Raw genomic sequence first — 18,644 nt, forward strand, 5'->3', positions numbered from 1 at the left:
TTAATGCTAAGTAGACGAAACATAATGTGAGAGGGAGAGAAGGAAGAAGATTAGAGTTCTATGATTTCTATGATTAGAGGAGTAGGATGGGGCACTGAAGGTGAAGAGAAGGTGAGCAAGTTTTGAGTATGAGATAGGAGAAGGTTGTGGGGAAGAGGTAAAAGAACAACAATAATTATAAATCAACAGTTTCTATTATTTTTATTTTTTGTCTTTTAACAGGGCACAGAAACCAGACCAGATTATGAAGATTTAGGTCTTTATGCAACATCCCGGGAACAGAGATTTCGTATGTTTGCCAGCTTAGAATTTGAAGGGCAGCTGTTCATGACACCATATGATTTCATTCAGGCTGTAACAAATGAGGAACCCAGACGTAAGTTTAGTTCTCCACCCCCTTGCACACCAATGTGGCTGCTGTTATGTATGTTCATTAAATGCCGCACATTCACTTTATTTAATTTACAACCTGCCTCTTTATATGGGCTCAGTTAAGCTGTCATACATTTCTACAATTAGTACAGGAGTCCTTAAAGTGTAAGCTAGTAAACCCTGATTAATCCAGGAGGATTATGTAAAACAGAGATAATATTTGTTTCATGGGTCCTGTGAGGCATACTTAGATTAGCCCTGCAAAATCCTTCAGAATCTTGTGTTAAATAAACTATTATTCTAGTGCATAAAACTGCTGCCATTTCCAATAGCTGCAGTTTTAGATATGTTTTCATCGCTTTATCTATTATACTAGCATAATTGTTTTGGTATTGTGAAGGTCTATGTATTTCATAATGGCACCAAACTATAACATTGGGAATTGGATTAGTTTGTCATGCTTGTACATCATTGTCAAATTAATAGAAAAGGGTGCAACAGTATAAGGGCACAAGTGATTTTGGTTTGCCATCATGTCATTCCCTCTTGGGTCCAAACTACACATTACAATCCTTAACATGCAGTGTCTGTGTTCCCCTGACCTGACTTTGACTCAGAGAGTCGCACATCAGATGTGAGGGATCAGAGACACAGCTCAGGTGGAAGGGCCTCCCCACACCATTTTCTGGACCCAAAATGGATTCAGGGGCTGCTATTTGCCCCACTGGGGCTCTACACATGTCCATCAGTGCATGTGCAGCCCCCCCCCCAAAAGGAAGATTAAGGCCCCTCCCCCGGTGCCAGGTCCTGATCTGAATCAGGGTCCTCGGTTTTTGGGAAATACATTCCCTAAAAGTAGAAGTACCCATGTAAATATTGGTAACAGCGTCAAGCTGTAATAACTGTATTGCTGGGTGATTGCAAGGCCATATTGCAGGCTTGTCATTTCCTTTACTGTGGCAGTTAACGGCCCCTTTTTCTATAGCATAGGAATGTGTGTTTTCCTACCTTCAATAGGGTAATGCCAGACTCTGCATTCTTCTGTCTATGTCCAACTGTCTGAATTTTAACATAGCTTTTAACATTTGAAAGCTTCACTTTTCAACAGTGTACTTTTAAGTGAGCTGTGTTATAATCAGTGATGCTTTTTTTGTAATCACATCATGAATTTTTGTGAGCATTCCAAATTGTTCTCAGATATGTATCCACATGGACAAACTTTGAACTTAGAAATCTATGAATAAAGTCTACAGTAGTTGGCAGTGACTTTTCTCTAGCTTCCGTCATATGAAGTGAAGCTAAAAATAGACATGTTCCTGTCTGTGAAGAGAATATTGTCATGTAGTTTGTAATTAAATTATGCCTTAATTTCAAATAGACATCCATAGGATCGTTAGTTCAAATGACACCTAGCAGACTAATATTCTGAACTAAATATTCATGGAAGTATGTCCTACTGAGTACCATGTGCATATGAATGAAGGTTAAATTTGTTTAAAACTAAGTTTTTAGCTGATTTTGAGGATTGAGATGATAAAAGGTAAATTGCGATGTTGATCATGAAATTGGCCTATAAGAGCATACTGTTGGAAGATTTTTGAATAATTAGTTGTTTTGCCTTTATTTTAGGAACAAAACAACTGCAGAACCTTTCGAAACAGGTGAGTTTCAGGTCCCTGTTGTACAGTTGGGCATTAGGTATGCAACAACCTCTGCCTCAGCTGTCCCCAATGTGCAGCCCACTGACAACTTTCCTGATGCCAGTAAGCTTTTTTAGGAAATGGATGGGGCTTTTACCCAGCAGAGTTTCTCATTAACCATTGGAGAGCTGATCGTCCATACAGATTTTTTAAAATGTTGCTTTGGCAGCAGCTGCACCAGAGCACAAGGATATGCACTGTGTGACTGGAGATAAACTGTATAAAAGAACATATTTTTAAGCAATATGTTCATTAAAACGAGCATCCTGTTAAACAGAGCTCTGCCTGAAATGTTGAAGAATTATTCTGTGGGAATATAAGAACAAATCCCATGAGGCAAACCCAGGACGAGTTCTCAAGTTCTCACCGGGAGATTGGCTTGGCAAAAATGCACAAAGGTCTTTTGAGCCTGCATGAGTCTGCTAAATACAATGAATTACTGAGAGCACAGACTTTGCAACATTCAAGGATGATTTGAGCTGTGAGAGGAACATTCTGTGTTTCTAGCATAGAGGCTTCAAAATGTAACACTTTCACTGTACCATGGATGAGCTTGTTTTTTCTCTCTGAATAAAACGCTACTGACAGGCAGTTCAAACAGAACAGTTGGGACAGAGAGATGAACTGAGCTTGATCAGAGAGCTTGTACTGAGCTCTGTGTGTTGTGTCGTTATTGAACCCTATCAAAGTCTACATTATTCGTGACATAACTCCCTGTCATTTAGTGGTTGGCTCTGCCGCCCATCGCAGCCATTTAGTGGTTGTGCCCACCACCTTGTGACCGAGTTCTAAAGGCATCCCCAGGCTCAAAATGGGTTGGGAACCCCTGCTCTACTTTGTCAGTGGATACTTCTGATATGGTGCCCGACTGCTAAACATACGATCGTCAAATTTACTATTAGCAGGAGTGATAGAATGTTTGCAGGTTTTTGAAGTGCACATTTCAGCCGTCTTGTACTATTAGGATTAATCTGACTTCTGGGGTTAATCTGATTTTTGTCATAGTCGTCCTTATCTCCACCCCACCTTTAATCTGACTGAGTCTTTATTATACAGTTAGTGTTATCTTTTTTTAAATAAATGTTTTTCAGGAATTGAATCAGATACTTGTAGAAACCCCACCTGTTTGGAAAGGGTCATCAAAGCTATTTCGGAATCTTCATGAGAAAGGTATGGAGTACTATTTGTTTTGTGTAGTATCTTTGGTATGAATCCTTTTGACTCTGGAAATGGGACTATCCACTTTAGGTGGATCCTTTTTTCTTCTGGTAACTTTAACATCATTCTGATCATCATAGGTGTGGTGCAGCAGCAACATTCCATGTACCATAACCATGGCCTGCTTGCACCTTCCTCCCTGATGTCTTACACATGAATCCCTTTCTGGAGTCAACCATGTTGCATCATTACAGCTTTCCTAATGTTAATGCTAGCCATGGATACTTTCAAATCAGAATTCACAGCCATGATTAGAAATGGTTGGGCAAACTCTAGTTTAAGATACCATGATTAACATCAGTTCATAATGTACTGCTGCGCCATAGCTGTGCTAAGTGAGAGGGAAATGTGAGGAAAAGAGGAGCCCACAAGTTTGCAAGAGGCCTTCAGTTTTCAGTCTTATACCTGCACTGAGTTCTAAAGACCATAGCATGAAATTTAAAGTTTCTTACCTACCCCTGAACTACTTTGTAACACAGCATCCTTATGAAAAAAATATGCTAAAGGCATTTATTTACAAATATTACTAATCATAAAATATTGAACTCAGGCCAAAGGCATTTGTTTTATTTATTTGTCAGAGAAACATGTCTTAAAACTAGACTGGTAGGCATTTGGTGTAGTGGTTAAGTGTGCGGACTCTAATCTGGGAGAACCGGGTTTGATTCCCCACTCCTCCACTTGCACCTGCTGATGTGACCTTGGGTCAGTCACAAGTTCTGGCCCAGCTGTCCTTGAAAAAGAGCAGTTTGCCTCAAGAGTTCTCTCAGCCCCGCCCACCTGCTCTGAGACTCCAAGTGAAGGGCGGGGTATAAATCCAATCTCCTCCTCCTCCTCTTCTTCTTCTTCTTCAGCATACGATTTCTATGCTAATATTTGGAACAATTTCCAATGGAGGGGTAAGATTTCTTCAATAATATTAATAGTGTTACAGGTTTAGTGGTTATAACCCACTGGCCTTGATGAAGATTTTTTTCGCAAATATGGGAATACATTCTGGTGCACAGAGCACCCAATCCAATGGGAGGAAACAGTTCTATGCACATCTTTCTGCCTGCAGCCTGACTCTTGTTTTGTAATCCTTTTTATTACCTTTAAGCAAACTATCAATTATACCATTAATATATTTTCAGCTATTAATTATTACTATTTGATTACTGAAGGGGGGAAATCAATTAATTCGCTGACTTGCTTTTTTCAGGTGTGATTTCTTATACAGAATATTTGTTCTTGTTGTCTATCTTAACAAGTAAGTATTCAGAATTTAAAAAAAAGATGTATATGTTCCTACATATCAAACTATTGTATACTTATTAAAACTTGTGGCGAGATTCTGGGGAATAGGAAAATTTCATAGTTCATATTTTGTTTTTCATCTTCCCCTGGTGAAATCTGAATGGAATAATTGAATGAGAAAGTGCGCTTAGATGGATATCCTAAAAGTACTAGAAAGTCCTTGACTTGTAATCTAATTTCCATGTTTATTATCTTGAGGAAAATGCAGCTTCTCGCTTGCTGCCTATTTTGCCTGGCAGCACCAGCATAATGCCACCTCCCTGATTTCCTTCAGATCCTTCCTCAAAACTCATGTTTTCTGCCATCATCAGTGTTACATAAATAAAAATGAAACTAGCTCTCCTGTCATTTTTTATGTGGCAGGATGACATAACAAAATGGATTCCAGGCGTTGTCACTCCTGCATTACAAGCTGGTTCAGATATACATTTAGTACAGTCATCCGTATGATCCTAACCACTACACGAAGCGATTGGGAAATTCCATTTCTGATAGTTTATTTATAAAGCTTATATTGTACCTTTCTGGCCTATTAGGGCCAGCATGACAGCTAACAGTTAAAGTGTTATAAAAACAGCTCAGAAAACCAAATAAAACCAAAACTAAAATACATGTGTAAAAATGCAGGTACAATACTTAAAACACAGAGCAGAAAACATTCCGTCTATTTAGAATCTTCCGAAATATTGACAACTATACCTACGCAGCTCATAGTAAAGACTGCTGATTAAGGAAATCCTCTTTCAGAAGATCTCCCTCTTAGAATGCCAGGTCAGAATTGGGGGAGAGGGAGGGCAGAACAGTTCTAGCCCCAGTTAGTCAATTCCATTTGACCCATTGGTCTATGAAGATTCAAAGGGGGAAAGTCCACCAGTAGTCCGTAGAAAGAGGGTTTGTGGAGCTGTTCATAAAAACTGCCTGATGATGGAAATCCCTGAGATTTCTGCTGCTAAGATTCTGCCTCCAGTGCATGCCAGCCAGGGACCCACCAGAACCCACCTATAGTCGGGCAATGTCATGAGAACTGATGAGAAACCACTGAGCCAGCATGGTGTATGTCTAGGCTGTCCTCTTTCCCCACTGCTTTGCTCTGGCTCACTGATATGTCTTATTATACCAACCCAGTCCAAATTAGACGCAGTTGTGATAGCTCAGTTAACCACTCGTTGATCTTTATCTGATGCTCTTTTTTAAAAAAATGCTGATTTTTTTTTCTGTTTCTCCTGCTGATGGGTTTTTTTGTTCCACTATTTTTGAGTTTAAGTTGCCTTGCACGTATTCGTATGGAGAGGTGGGGTATCAGTAAACTGTGTCAGTCACATAGGAGATGGGTGGCAAAGGTTTTATTGTAACAGGACAAGGGGCACATGGATAAGGTGCACATATCACTTCTCCATTCATAGCTCATCTATAGACAGTTTCTTTCCCTGAGAGTTTTCTTCTCCGCTGAGTGCATCTGGAAGTAACATTGGCTACATGAAAAACGTTTGAGGACCTGTGGAAAGATAAGTAGCAGATGGCTCTTTTATGATTAGAAATCAGACATCCAACCCTTTTTCATCGCGATCGGGCAAATTCCATGTCTACAGATATAAGAATTCACGTCTACTTTGGCCCTCATCATAAAAAATTCATCATATCTTTTTCTTTATTCCTTGGCAGAGCCTCATGCTGGTTTCAGGATAGCTTTCAACATGTTTGATACAGATGGAAATGAGATGGTGGATAAAAAGGAATTCTTGGTGGTAGGTACACTGGAAGTTGCCTTTGTATCAGTCTTTTCAATTTTTTATGATTGGTGTCTTATGATTAGTGGCTTGTTGTGCAAATTGGATTTTATTGCAGTAGTCTGCCTATGCTTTAACATCTTCAGATAAATTAATCATGTGTTGTGTTTTTGTTTTTACCCTATAGTAGTTCATGAAAAAGCTGTAAAAGCCTCCTGCAATCAATTGTTGGTAGCTAAACTGTCTGGACAGCCGCTGAAGCACCTACAACTTCTGTTCCCCCCCCCCCCCCCCAAAAAAAACCCCTTTGCACAGATTCCCAACTTTTCTCTTTGGATCTTCTGGGTGCTGCTTGGTGGCTTCACAAAATAAGAAACATATGGGGGACTACCTAACAGTGACATGAATGTGTCATATTAGGGTTGTAGCAAGGTGATGTTGCCACAGACAAATGCATGTCAGGAAGGAGGTGGTTGGAGAGATAGGGAGACTAAGAGAAGGAGAAAGATAGGGGACTGGGAAGTAGGAGAGAAAGAGGTTAGAAGAAATTATCCCATGATTCATTGGGTGACTAGCTGGCAGATATGGTAAGAAAGGTGAGTTTGTTGGAATTAAGCATCTAAAATGTAGCTTGCTTATGTATTATAGAAAAAAAGGCACCTGAGGGGTTGCCAAGCAACTACCGATGAGATTTCCCCAATTTTTCTCTTGTTTCTGGAATAGACCTCTTTCTGTGTTTGCACTGGTTACAAAGAAACACCAGTACTGACCATCTGGCCACAGGCTAATGAGATGAACAAGGGCTTCAATTTTAAAAACAGTAAGGGAGAGGTGAGATTGTGCTTTCATGTAAATAAAACCAGCATAATCAAGTCAATACTATTGTACTTGACGTTCATGTTTATTAGACCTTCTTTCATAGAGAGCTTGAAACATGACAAATAATTTATAATGCCCGGTTATTCTGTATGTAGCAGCACATCCAAATTATTTAACCTAAGTCATCAAATCAGATACTTTACAGATTTATTTTTTTTAATCCTATTTACTTATGTCATAAGTCTGAGGTCAGAGAACAGAGGGATTTTGTTCCCTTGATACAAGAGATGTTGTTTTGTCCTTTCTGCTTTCAACAGTCAATCCCATTATTTTGTTTCAGACAATGTTCCTATGAAAAGTGCTCTCAGATTAATTCATGTCCACTGCTGTGTTCATTGGTATCCTGTAGCACTTCTTCTATACAAAAGGTTCATTTCCAGAAGTTCAAATGAGCTTTATTGATGAGTGCAACAAGATCTTCCTCCCCGTATCTGGTGTAAGGGGAAATCAAAGCATGAACTATGGTGTTGTTGTTGTTTTTAAAAAAAGAAAGATCTTTTTTGCTTTTTCAGTTACCATCACACTCATTGCCATTACTTGATGGCTTGACCTTTTTCTCTATGAATTTAATCCAAAGTGAACCATTTCAAACATTTAGAAAGAACATGTGGTACTGGGACTGTGCTGCTTCCGAAGGAGGGGCCTTTCATGTTTGAACATTCCTTATGTCAAAAGAAACTCCTGCACACTCGGAAAGCTAATATGCTAGGAGGAATTATAGGCTAATACTATTCTCCTTGAGAGGATAGCTTCCTGTGTCTCAAAAATTCTTGAGGAAGTTGTGTTGCATATTTCACTGCATTGGGGCGCGGGGAGGTAAATACTTGAATCAGCTCTGACATTTGTTGTCTGTCATGGAGGTTGAATGTGTAGTGAATTTTCTGAGTTGGTAATGCTATGGTTCATTAGGGAATGTCCAGATGGCTTTTGAATTGGGCATCAGGTATGCAAGAAGCTGCTGATCAAACAAGGTACTTGCTTGTTGATACAGTTAATAATCTATGCTATGGTTAGATCCAGCTGTAGTTTCTACCAACAGAAAGGATTTTTGTCAGCAAAACAGGACTTGCTTGTGGGATGCTGGAGGTTAGTAGTGGAAGGGCATTCCATTAGTAGGGATCTTCTACTGGATCAAACCATTGGCTGTGTTAATCTGTACGAATTGATTGTTATAATGAGTGCAGTGGGAGTTTTTGAAGTAAACAAAAATAAAGTCTGCCTTTCATGTACTCAGTTACACATCATAGCAGCCAACCAGGAGTGTGAAAAGAATGTTTCAGTTGATGCAATTATAGCTAGAAGAGAACATAAGAGCTTAACAGAAGGAAAATGTATGTAAATGTTCCACAATATGTTAAAAATAATCCACCAGTTAGTCACAACTGACCCCTGTTGCTTTCAGTGCAATGCTAACAACTTGCTTTGCTGTTTGCCTTAAGCCATTTAGTTCATATCAACCCATAACTATAATCGTATAAATAGGTTATTTACACAGGGCAGCTACAGATGATGCAATTGATTTTGTTGTAGCTGCAAGAGATATTCAGGAAGAAAAACGAAAAGAAAGAAAGAAAAGGAGATGAAGAGAAACGTGCCTTGCTGGTAGGTATCACTCAAACAGATTGGAGGTACAGTTATGTTTCTGGCTTTCTGCCCCAGATTGCTTGAGGCCTGTTCTCAAAGAGGAGATATGGGACGGGGTTGTTAAGTTGACATTAATAACCACAAGTAAGGTGGCGCTGTGTTAAATCCCCCCTCATAACCCATGGCAAAATGTATAAGGTAAAATCATACTAATTTCTGTTTCCCAGAGGTTTTCCTTCATTTTTGAAGTAGGTCCAGAGCCTGCCAGAAAACAAAAAGAGCTAGGGTTGCCAAGTCCAATTTTCTTACCAGTGGAGGAGCCTCGCTGGGCTCCGGGAGCCGGTCCTTGATGCGGGTGCATGCGCGTGAAGCGCACACGCGCCGCCAGCACATCACCGGAAGTGACGCGCGACATCGATCATGTTGAAGGCGTGGCCCCGATCGTTGGAGGGAAAACCATAGAGTTTTCTCTCCAACAATTGGGGCCACACCCCCAACGTGATTGACGGTGACGCAGCCACGCTGTGCTTTGGGGGAGCGGAGTTCCCCCGGGGCCCAATTCCCCGGCGGCGGAAATTGGGCCTCCAAAGCGGGGGTTTACCCACCACCCGCCCCCACTTGGCAGCCCTAAAAAGAGCTGATAACTGACTCTGCCCTGGTTGAAAGCCATGGGTTCTGCATAGATCCAAGTCTTCCTTAATGTTAATGTTATAGTGACCATTCATGCAATCCTGAACAGAATTACACCCTTTAAGTCCATTGAAATCAATGGGCTTATAAAGATATAACTCTGCTAATGACAGCCCTGAATGAAACTTAAATGAGTAGTAAGATATGTAAGACCATTTTAATATTGAAGTAGGAATGTTTAGGCTGTAGTATAAACTAAGCAACCTTATCTTTAAACTATTTTATAGCATAAAATGAATGTCTTTATTCTGTTGTCTTCTTTCTTTCTCTTGTTATCTTGACTTCGTTTTGAAATGAAATTCTTCACTTTGACCGTGCGGTATGTCAGAATCTTCAGCTTTATGGGTACCACACGTCTACTAATGCTGTATGTACTCTCTTTTGTTGTTTACTTTATGAAGTACTATTAATCTATATGAGAAAAGCATTCATCATGGCTCGCAGTATTCAGTTAAAACTAAAATTTCTGGTATAGGTGAAGGAGATTTTCTCCTATTGCAACTTAAAGATCCTTTCTCTCTCTGTAAAAGTTTTGAGACTGCAAGAGAGACTGTACAGACTATCCTTTTTACCCTGTTATTCCACCAAGCAAAGATTTTACCCCATAGCTACGGCAGACTTCTACTATTGGTGATGGGAGAATCCGTTAATATCACAGTTTCATCCTCAGATCTATGTAAGCTAATGTATATTTGGTCTGTGCCAATACTGTGCCATGTAGGACATAACACATAGGTGTGTGAATTGTAAGTAGAATAGGGACACTCCTTTCTACCCCTTTGTGTTATGCTTTATTTCTTTGAAGCATTGCCTGTTGCATGCAGGTGGCATGCAGGGAGTGTGCCGTATGACTGGCTAAATTGCAAATGTGTCATAGTTAATTACTGTAATATAGTATTATTTGTATGCAAGTACAGCATGCATAACTGAAAAATACTAACAAAACTGATACTGATTTGAACAAAAATCAAATGTGAATGAGTTAAGCTGTGTATTATTGCTGATGTGTTTGTTTTCCCTGCACAGAATGATTTGTATGTTAGAATTTTCAGGCAAATGCATTCTGAAGATGGTATAGTCAAGAACTTCTTATCTGTACATATAATGCATCTGCCTGAGAATCCTATGATGAGGATTATGGCAGAGCATGCCTCAACAGGAAAAAGATAATGCCATGTATCCAACCATGCAGTTCCTCCAATGGAATGACATTTCTGTTTCTGGAATGCGGGGGGGCAAGAAGTTTCACCAGTGCCCCCCTCCCAGTGCAGACCTTCACTTTCATCTTGGGTCCACATGGCATTGAACCAGATACTTATATTTTATAAAACAGTTCAGTTAATAAGCAAGGAATTATTGTACTATACTAATACTATTATACCCAGTGATAGATGTTTGCAGGGGCTTCCCAACTAGAAAAAATTTTTTTTACAGAGGAAGGCTCTCTGGTTCAGGACCTGCAAATATGGTCTCTATTGAACAACCGATCAGCTGTGATACAGGCTGTCATAGACCCCTCTCCAGGAGCAGTCCCGGGGGAAATGGGGGGGATCCGTGAGCTCAGCTGTAAGCTTGCAGGTATCTGGTGTTCTCCTAGTTCTTTGCTGTAGAGTGACTGACTCCCTCTCCCCTCCCTTTTGGCCACAGTCACAGCTGAAGGATCTGGCCCAGTGCCAGATTGACTGCTTTAATCTTTCCAAAGAGATGTACTCTTAAGTGGAAACCTAGGTCCAAAAGTGCTGCAAGGATTTCACACCATATAGGCTACCATGTACTTGATTGGAGTTTTTATTGAAATGAATGGTGCTTAATTCTGTGTGTATTTAGGGATCAGACTATCAGTTAATATAATATAATATTCGTAATTTTCAGGGGAATGACAATGCGGGAACACGTACATCAGTAACTTCGCTCTGTGTCATCAAGCATGTCACTACAGAAAACCTGAAATAAGCACATCATTTCTTAGCATATAATTAGAGATAGCATTCTTGCCTGAAGAAAAATATCTACATTAGCTAGTAATTTTCATGTAGTATGTATAATATTAAAATATTCTTTTTATCTGTTTTTTGAGAGAATATGTTGGCTTCTGATCAAAACGCTGAGTATAATTCAGCCAAAGCTGAACACAAATTATTTTGATTTTGAAGGAGAGAGTTAAGCATGTGCCATAGAACTTAAATGACCTAACTTTGGTTATATCGTTCGTGCCCATAAATATTTTTATTGAGCAAGTGTAATGTTCAATCCAATTACTCCAATCCAGAAGAAGTAAGTTGTGTTCAAGTTGCTTTAAAATCAGTGAAACAGGTTAGTAAGTCTATCATAGATTACATTGACACTGGTATGGCTAACTCTCTCTGAACTGAGTCCACATTTTTTTTCCTGAACGACACTGAAAAAATCCCAGTCCATACCTAATCCTATTAGTCTTTGAAAGAGAGATTCAATAATCAGGGTATTTTAAGTGTTCCAACACACCTTATTCTATACTTCAGTGTTTAGTTCAGTATTATGATTCCACATGGAAAGATATATTAACAACAACTCTGAGCGATCCTTCTTACAAAATCACATCATGACAAATAAGGAAGTGGGGATGTTGCTGCTTTGAAAATGGCAGTGTTATGTAATATTCTTTGTGCAGGAAGAAACAAAAAGGTAATCTCATATGGCTTTCTTCTTTCTAAAGATCCGTTAGCAAAGATATACAAGTATATAAGCTGTTCTTAATTATTATTCCTTGATATTTTTCCCTCCAATACCTGTGTGTTTTAAAAATTCTGCAGGTGCTTAAAACAGGAGGAGAGGACCTTGTTCCAAGAAGCTATTGGGATACTCTGAGACGTAGCACAAGCCAGGCACTCTTTTCGGACCTAGCAGAGGTATAATTAAAACCTCTGTGTGGTCTATAAACCTTTTTTCACTTGCCTTTTTAATGTTCCTTTTGTTTTTCTTCATGGTAAATGTTCTTCCTTATTTTTCACTTAATTTGCTGTTAGAATTCTGGGTCTTTTGTTCACTCATCTATTGGTTTTTGTTTGTTTGGTATGGTTTATCAAGTGTTCTCATACATTTGTAAGCAACATTACTTTAAACTGCCAGTAGTTTTTTTTTAAATTTAGCAGACATGGAAGAATTAAGTGTTGTGTTCTACAACCTTGGGATATTTGACTATACATTTCTATAAAAAACATTTATTCACTGAAAAAATAATCCTGCTGGACCTCATTAGAAGGATGTCTAGAATTTTATGTTGAAAGATTCTAAACTGAATCCAGTAATGATTCATCCACTGACAAAGCATTCTGATCAAAGTATCACCTCTACCTGCTAATACACATTTTCCATTGGATTAGCTCCCATCTAGGATGATCAACATAGAACTTTAGGAGGTCCTGAGTTGTCTGAGTCCTTGGTGTTTTATTGGACCTGGACTGCATTTGGTCTTATGGCTGTTTTTATTGGGTTGGACCCAGCCAGTTTTTCCATGGCTGAAAAGAGAGGAGGTTACTCATTTGACCACCCAAAGAAACTAAGTTGAGGATTGTGGAATCTGCATTGACAAAAGCCATTGTGGGATGGGAACGGTAATAGGGAGGAGAATTGGGCAAGATATTTTGAAAAAGCTGGCTTTCAAAAAACCCATTGGTTTACTATTGGTGTTTTAGTATAATTGAATTTGTAAGCCACTTCGAGTGTAATGAAGAAGCAAGATATATTTTTCTTAAAAATAATACATAGAAAAGATAATTAGGGCATATTTATTCCAGCCCTTCTCAAAATTCACTCTTGTATTCAACTGTTGAAAGTAGGAATCCCACAGTGGGTTGAAAATATATCTGGAATTCACCGAGCACAGCATCAACCCATCAGCAGTTAAGAGTCAAACTACTGATGGGCTGAAGCTGTGCTTGGTGAATCTGCAGACCTCCTAGCTAGAAGAAAGTTAATTTATATTTCTGAGAAACAACAGAAGACGACTTTTTTTTTAGAAAGAGACTTTTAGTCCTTTAAGTGTTTTGTGAAATACATTAATGTGTTACTGAGCAATATCTTCAGGATATGGTCACACAGGGAGACAAGATTTTCTCCGGCATTCACAGATTGAAGAATTGGCATACTATGTATGCAGGATCAGATGGAATGCCTGCTGCTCTTATTAGAAAGGTTTCAGTATATGCGTATCATAAGATATGTTTTTATTCGCTTCTAATTAATCAATACAAAGGTCTTCTTTGTTTCCTGTACTCTCTCTCACTCACTCATCCACTGCAAGGGCTGATTCATATGATTCTTTTTTGGGGGGACAGGTGAGTTATTTGGCAAGTGGGTGAGCATTAATTGCATAGACAATATGTAGTTTTATTGGTTCATCATGCACTGAAATTGCAGGGCCCCTTCCAAAACAAAACTTAATGTGTTGAGAGTTAAATAATATTCCCTGAGACTTTATAGGCTTCACCATTCTTAGTCTGGATAGATGAATGCACTGCATAAATACATAAAAGCCCTTCCAGTTTTCTTTGTGCAGAATACACAGACTATGCAGGCTAAAATATTGCACAATGTGTATTAAAGGAACCATGTTGTAACCAGTATTCCCTCTAAGCTGAGTTAGTGTGAGCTAGCTCACTGTTTTTTAGCCTCCGGCTCACACATTTTTGTCTTAGCTCAGGAAGGATGGCTCCAGAGCAAACTAATTTATGCAGTATCCAAATTGCTCGCTCACAACATCAATGCCAGTAGCTCACAAAGTAGAATATTTGCTCACAAGACTCCACAGCTAAGAGGGATCATTGGTTGTAAGTGTGACCCAGTATTGCAGTCGTGCATCAGGTATCATTATAGCCTCAAACCGAAGGGACATGACTGATATTTACCAGTTAAAACATTTGAGAGCATACTACTCAGTCTCATAGGATCTCATCTAGTTTGGCCCTTAGGCATTTTGGAAATTATATATCCATGGGTTGTTTGTCTCTAGGAGAGGCACCCAGCTGTATTCCTGGGACATATAATTTCTAGAGATTCTGCTGTGAATGGCAAGTACTCAGGTGTTCTGGAGTACTGTGTTTCCCAAGGTCCCTGGGCCCTTATGCTGGCAATGGTGGCATTCTGGATGCCAAGAAGAGATAGTAAGGGAACTGTTCCTGGTTTAAATAGGGGCACAGAGTAATGCTTTTGGAGGTAATTTTTCTCAATAACATTTCTATTCCATCCTTCTCAGTCCTATAAAATCTAAGATTTTATTTCATCTCCATACCTGGAATTCCCAAGAAAGATCACTCCTTTTAAATAGTTTTTTTGGAATAGCTATGATTACATATTTGTTTCTGCTTGGAGATTCGTCTCTAGTCTATAATAGCCATTTCCCCACATTCGGACCTTTAAAATAACAAGATAGGTATTTTACCTTTCCAGATGCTGTTTCTTATTTCTGCTTTTCACAGACATTTAAATTGAAAGCTTTACCAAAACCACCTTTCTGTGGCAGATGAGTATCACTTAAATACTTCGAATGCTGTTGTTAATATGAGTATTGTGGGGAAGTAAAATGCATTCCTGATGATTCACAAAATTTCAAGATCAAAAGAAGCTGCTGTAGTCACCCAGGATGACCCAGGATAATACAAGACTTAGCATGCACTATACATCTGCCTTGTAAATTGACTTCACACCACTCCAGGAATGTGCCCAACTGCACTCAAAGGGTTTTGAAAGCTATAGCTGTAATGGTCATCTGTCAGTTTTATTTGCCAGAATCAAATGTGACCTTACTGCAAGATCTTTTAGGCCCTGATTATTTAAACTATGCCCTGTAGATCAAGCTTGCCTCTTTAGGAGGACAATATTTTATTAGTTAAGTAAGGAAAATACATGAAGGCATTGGAATGGTTTCTGACCCTGTCCAGCAATTATAATCCCACCCTTACTCTATTCATTCATGAGGTTTTTTCCTGATAGAAAGTGGAATCTTTTGACATTTTTGCATGGACAGGTTTTTGCAGAGAGATAACAGCATGGTGTCGAAACCAAATGTGTCACTAGCAGCTGAGGTAGGCTTCCATTATTTTATTTTCCCCATCAAAATATTTCCTTCAACTTTTTTGACATTGAAGATGTTATGAGAAAAAAGCAGCTCCGAATATGTTTTGACTTTCCCTTGTAAGAATACTTTTTAAAATATACAAACTTATTTTCACTACCTAATTTTTTCTCATTCATTTCATTTATCACCAAAGTATTTGCTTTTATTTATCAACCTTGATCATGTCATAGCATTTTTTAAAAGTTTATTGAGCTAAAAGAGAATTCACAATTGACATGTCTATTATATAACCTGACTAATATATTGCTAACTAATTTGCAAATTGCATGAATGCATTTAGTCTTCAAAGCATTTTTTCAAAGCAAAATATTTTATGTCTCCTTTTTTTGCTAAATTGATTATAGTTTTAACTAAATTTTATTTTGGTAATTTTAAGCGTGCAGATGACATCACCGGTTTACTGTCTGATACAACGCTGCTGGTCCACTTTTTTGGCAAGAAAGGAAAGGCTGAACTTAACTTTGAAGACTTTTATAGGTGAACCTTGAGTTTATACTTCTTATATCTACAAATGCTTCTGTGATTGTAGTACTAGAAATAACGCCTACCCATGCTGTGATTGTCTGAATGTATATATTGTTTTCCAATAATTAAATACTTTCCAAAGGTATTTTTCTGATCTTACTATGTCACAATTGAATACCCACTGCTAATGATATATTCAGGCATTAACTTCACCAGTTATTAATGTGCCTGAAAACATGAGTGAGTGTGGGAAGGAAACATACAACATGACTCCTTGCAAACTGTTTATTCCAAATGAAATTTAAAACCCTTCAGGTACACACTATGAAAGAATGTAAATTTGGGTGTATTGCACAAAGTGTTTTTACAGTTATTTAGATAATACATTAGTTGCTTCTGCAATGAAATCTATCTGGAAAATTGTGATAGCTGAATTGCCACCAATAGTTCTGTCTCTGAATTTGTACTGCTGCTAATGCTGTTTTTAAGAAGTAGAGTGTTGGCAGTGTGCCAGTGGTGGGGAAAGAAACACCAAGATAGATTCTAGGTGGGGTGGGATTGAGCTCTGACTTGCATATTACAATATTCCCAAGTGGAAACAAGCCTCTGTTTCACATTCTTTTTATGTTGCATTCAGATGGGTTGTAAAGGCAAGCTTTAGGACAACCTTTTGCAATTATTATTTTTTTTGCGTACCTACGTTATGCTCCCTTTGCCTTGCTTTTATTTTTTCCTGTCATCTATCATATATTTCTAGACTGTAAGTAGTTTGGTACATAGAATTCATCTAGGATATTGGCATTATTTTACTTTTCTATGGACTTTGTTAGCTCACAACAGAGAAGCATCAATCAATCGGTATAGGTACAGAGAGAAGATAGCAGGGATAATTGGGTGGTGTAGCTAGATGCCAAGCAACAGAAGAGACTATTATGCAGAGCATAAATATTCATTATAATTCTATTTTACTTTTCTATGGACTTTGTTAGCTCACAACAGAGAAGCATCAATGAATCGGTATAGGTACAGAGAGAAGATAGCAGAGATAATTGGGTGGTGTAGCTAGATGCCAAGCAACAGAAGAGACTATTATGCAGAGCATAAATATTCATTATAATTATTTCTTGAGACCTTGAAAAATGCTACAGCAAACCTTGGCCAAAAGTTTTTTGGCTTGGACTCATTTTTCAGCCTTCATGGATTTTTATTTGAATGACAAAATTTTCTATTTATTGCCATAAGAAACTCATCCTAACCTCTTCACAGTCTCTCATAATTTTATTAAAGCCATGACAAAAGTGTTGTAATATATAAACATATGGGTAACCCTGATTGTCATCACCATATCAAAAAAGCTAACATTTAAGCCTAGCCTAACTTCTCCCCAATTTCTCATGATCCCATTAAAAAGCTCTGTTTAATTGAATACTGTAGCCAGTGTAGAAAACAACTGTTTAAGAAGTGACATCTACTACCAGTTTAGTTTACATATAAACAAGCAATGACAAGAACTTCATGCATATTTATTTTTATGTCATGCAACAAAACATTCTGCTGTGATATGATAAACAAGCTTTGGGTTGGATCCAGCCATCTGTTTTGCTCAACCTTGTCCAGTTCCCTTCCTTATTACAGCCCCATTCCACATAGCTTTTGCCCACGCAAATCCCCTGATCCTAAATATAACCTTTTAAGTCAAGTCAAGTTTATTACAATCCAAGATCAGAGAACAGAATCAAAATCACCAACAAACATTACCTTGACTACATTGGTTACATTAATTGCATGACAGGTCTTAAAATACAATGCTTGGTTAAAATTGTTAAAACAAACCATATTCATGTCTAATTAGACATGCCTGGGCACAAAATCTGGCTCCTTCAAAATATAACCTTGTTTGATGGTCGGAGTTGGTGGTCAAAGCTTTCCTCCCTTTTTCACCAGTGGAAAAACTGGTTTTATCCAACTCTTTAAACTTCCACTGTGGACTATTGAAATACATAGAATAAAATCATTGCTGAAATACTAGGTGCTGCTTTTCTAGATGCCATTGTGATGTGGCACCTGGGATTTGCCCTGTGTTACAGAATAAATAAATGCAGAGCTTTCAACTTCAGGTTCAACTCTTATATTGGCCCCTGCCACACGGCAGGGGAAAAGCCTCTTAAGGCGCAGCTTTTAAAAGCCATGCCAACGTTGAGGCGCCGCGGCAGGATCCCATGGATCCCCTGGCTGCGGCGCCTTTTCTCCTCGGCGCGATCAAACGCTGGGGAGAAAACACACGTCAGACGCCTAGCCGGCCGAACTGCGCATGTCGGAGCATGCGCAGTTCGGATCTGGGCCGGGGTTGTGCCGGCGCAAAGACGCGCCGGCGATCAAACGCCCCGTTGCTGCGCCGCGTCCATTTGAACCACCTAAGTAGGTGGTTCAGTTTGCTGCGGATTTCTGCGGGGATGGGACAGTTCGGCCACGGAAGCAAGACGCTTCCCAGATGTTGTGGTGTGATCGCGCCGGTTTGATCCGGCGCCGAACTGTCCCGCTCCCGGCTCAAATCGGCCAGTGTGAACGGGACCATATTGTTTGGATGTAAAGTTAACA

At 39.0% G+C, this 18,644-nt stretch overlaps 1 protein-coding gene across 1 annotated transcript in view; it reads left to right on the forward strand.

Annotated features, from left to right (window-relative positions):
• The window catches only part of MICU3 (mitochondrial calcium uptake family member 3), a 75,448-nt gene that overhangs the window by 47,982 nt on the left and 8,822 nt on the right, over positions 1-18,644 (forward strand). Inside the window, exons 2-10 of the mRNA XM_015418745.1 lie at positions 223-376; positions 2,002-2,033; positions 3,164-3,242; positions 4,492-4,539; positions 6,249-6,331; positions 8,723-8,794; positions 9,795-9,833; positions 12,259-12,354; positions 15,958-16,058. Of these exons, the coding sequence (XP_015274231.1) occupies positions 223-376; positions 2,002-2,033; positions 3,164-3,242; positions 4,492-4,539; positions 6,249-6,331; positions 8,723-8,794; positions 9,795-9,833; positions 12,259-12,354; positions 15,958-16,058 (704 nt within the window). The remainder of the gene's footprint in view (positions 1-222; positions 377-2,001; positions 2,034-3,163; positions 3,243-4,491; positions 4,540-6,248; positions 6,332-8,722; positions 8,795-9,794; positions 9,834-12,258; positions 12,355-15,957; positions 16,059-18,644) is intronic.

The sequence above is a fragment of the Gekko japonicus genome, unplaced genomic scaffold (assembly GCF_001447785.1).
Source record: "Gekko japonicus isolate JY-2015 unplaced genomic scaffold, Gekko_japonicus_V1.1 scaffold854, whole genome shotgun sequence".
Lineage (NCBI taxonomy): Eukaryota > Metazoa > Chordata > Lepidosauria > Squamata > Gekkonidae > Gekko > Gekko japonicus.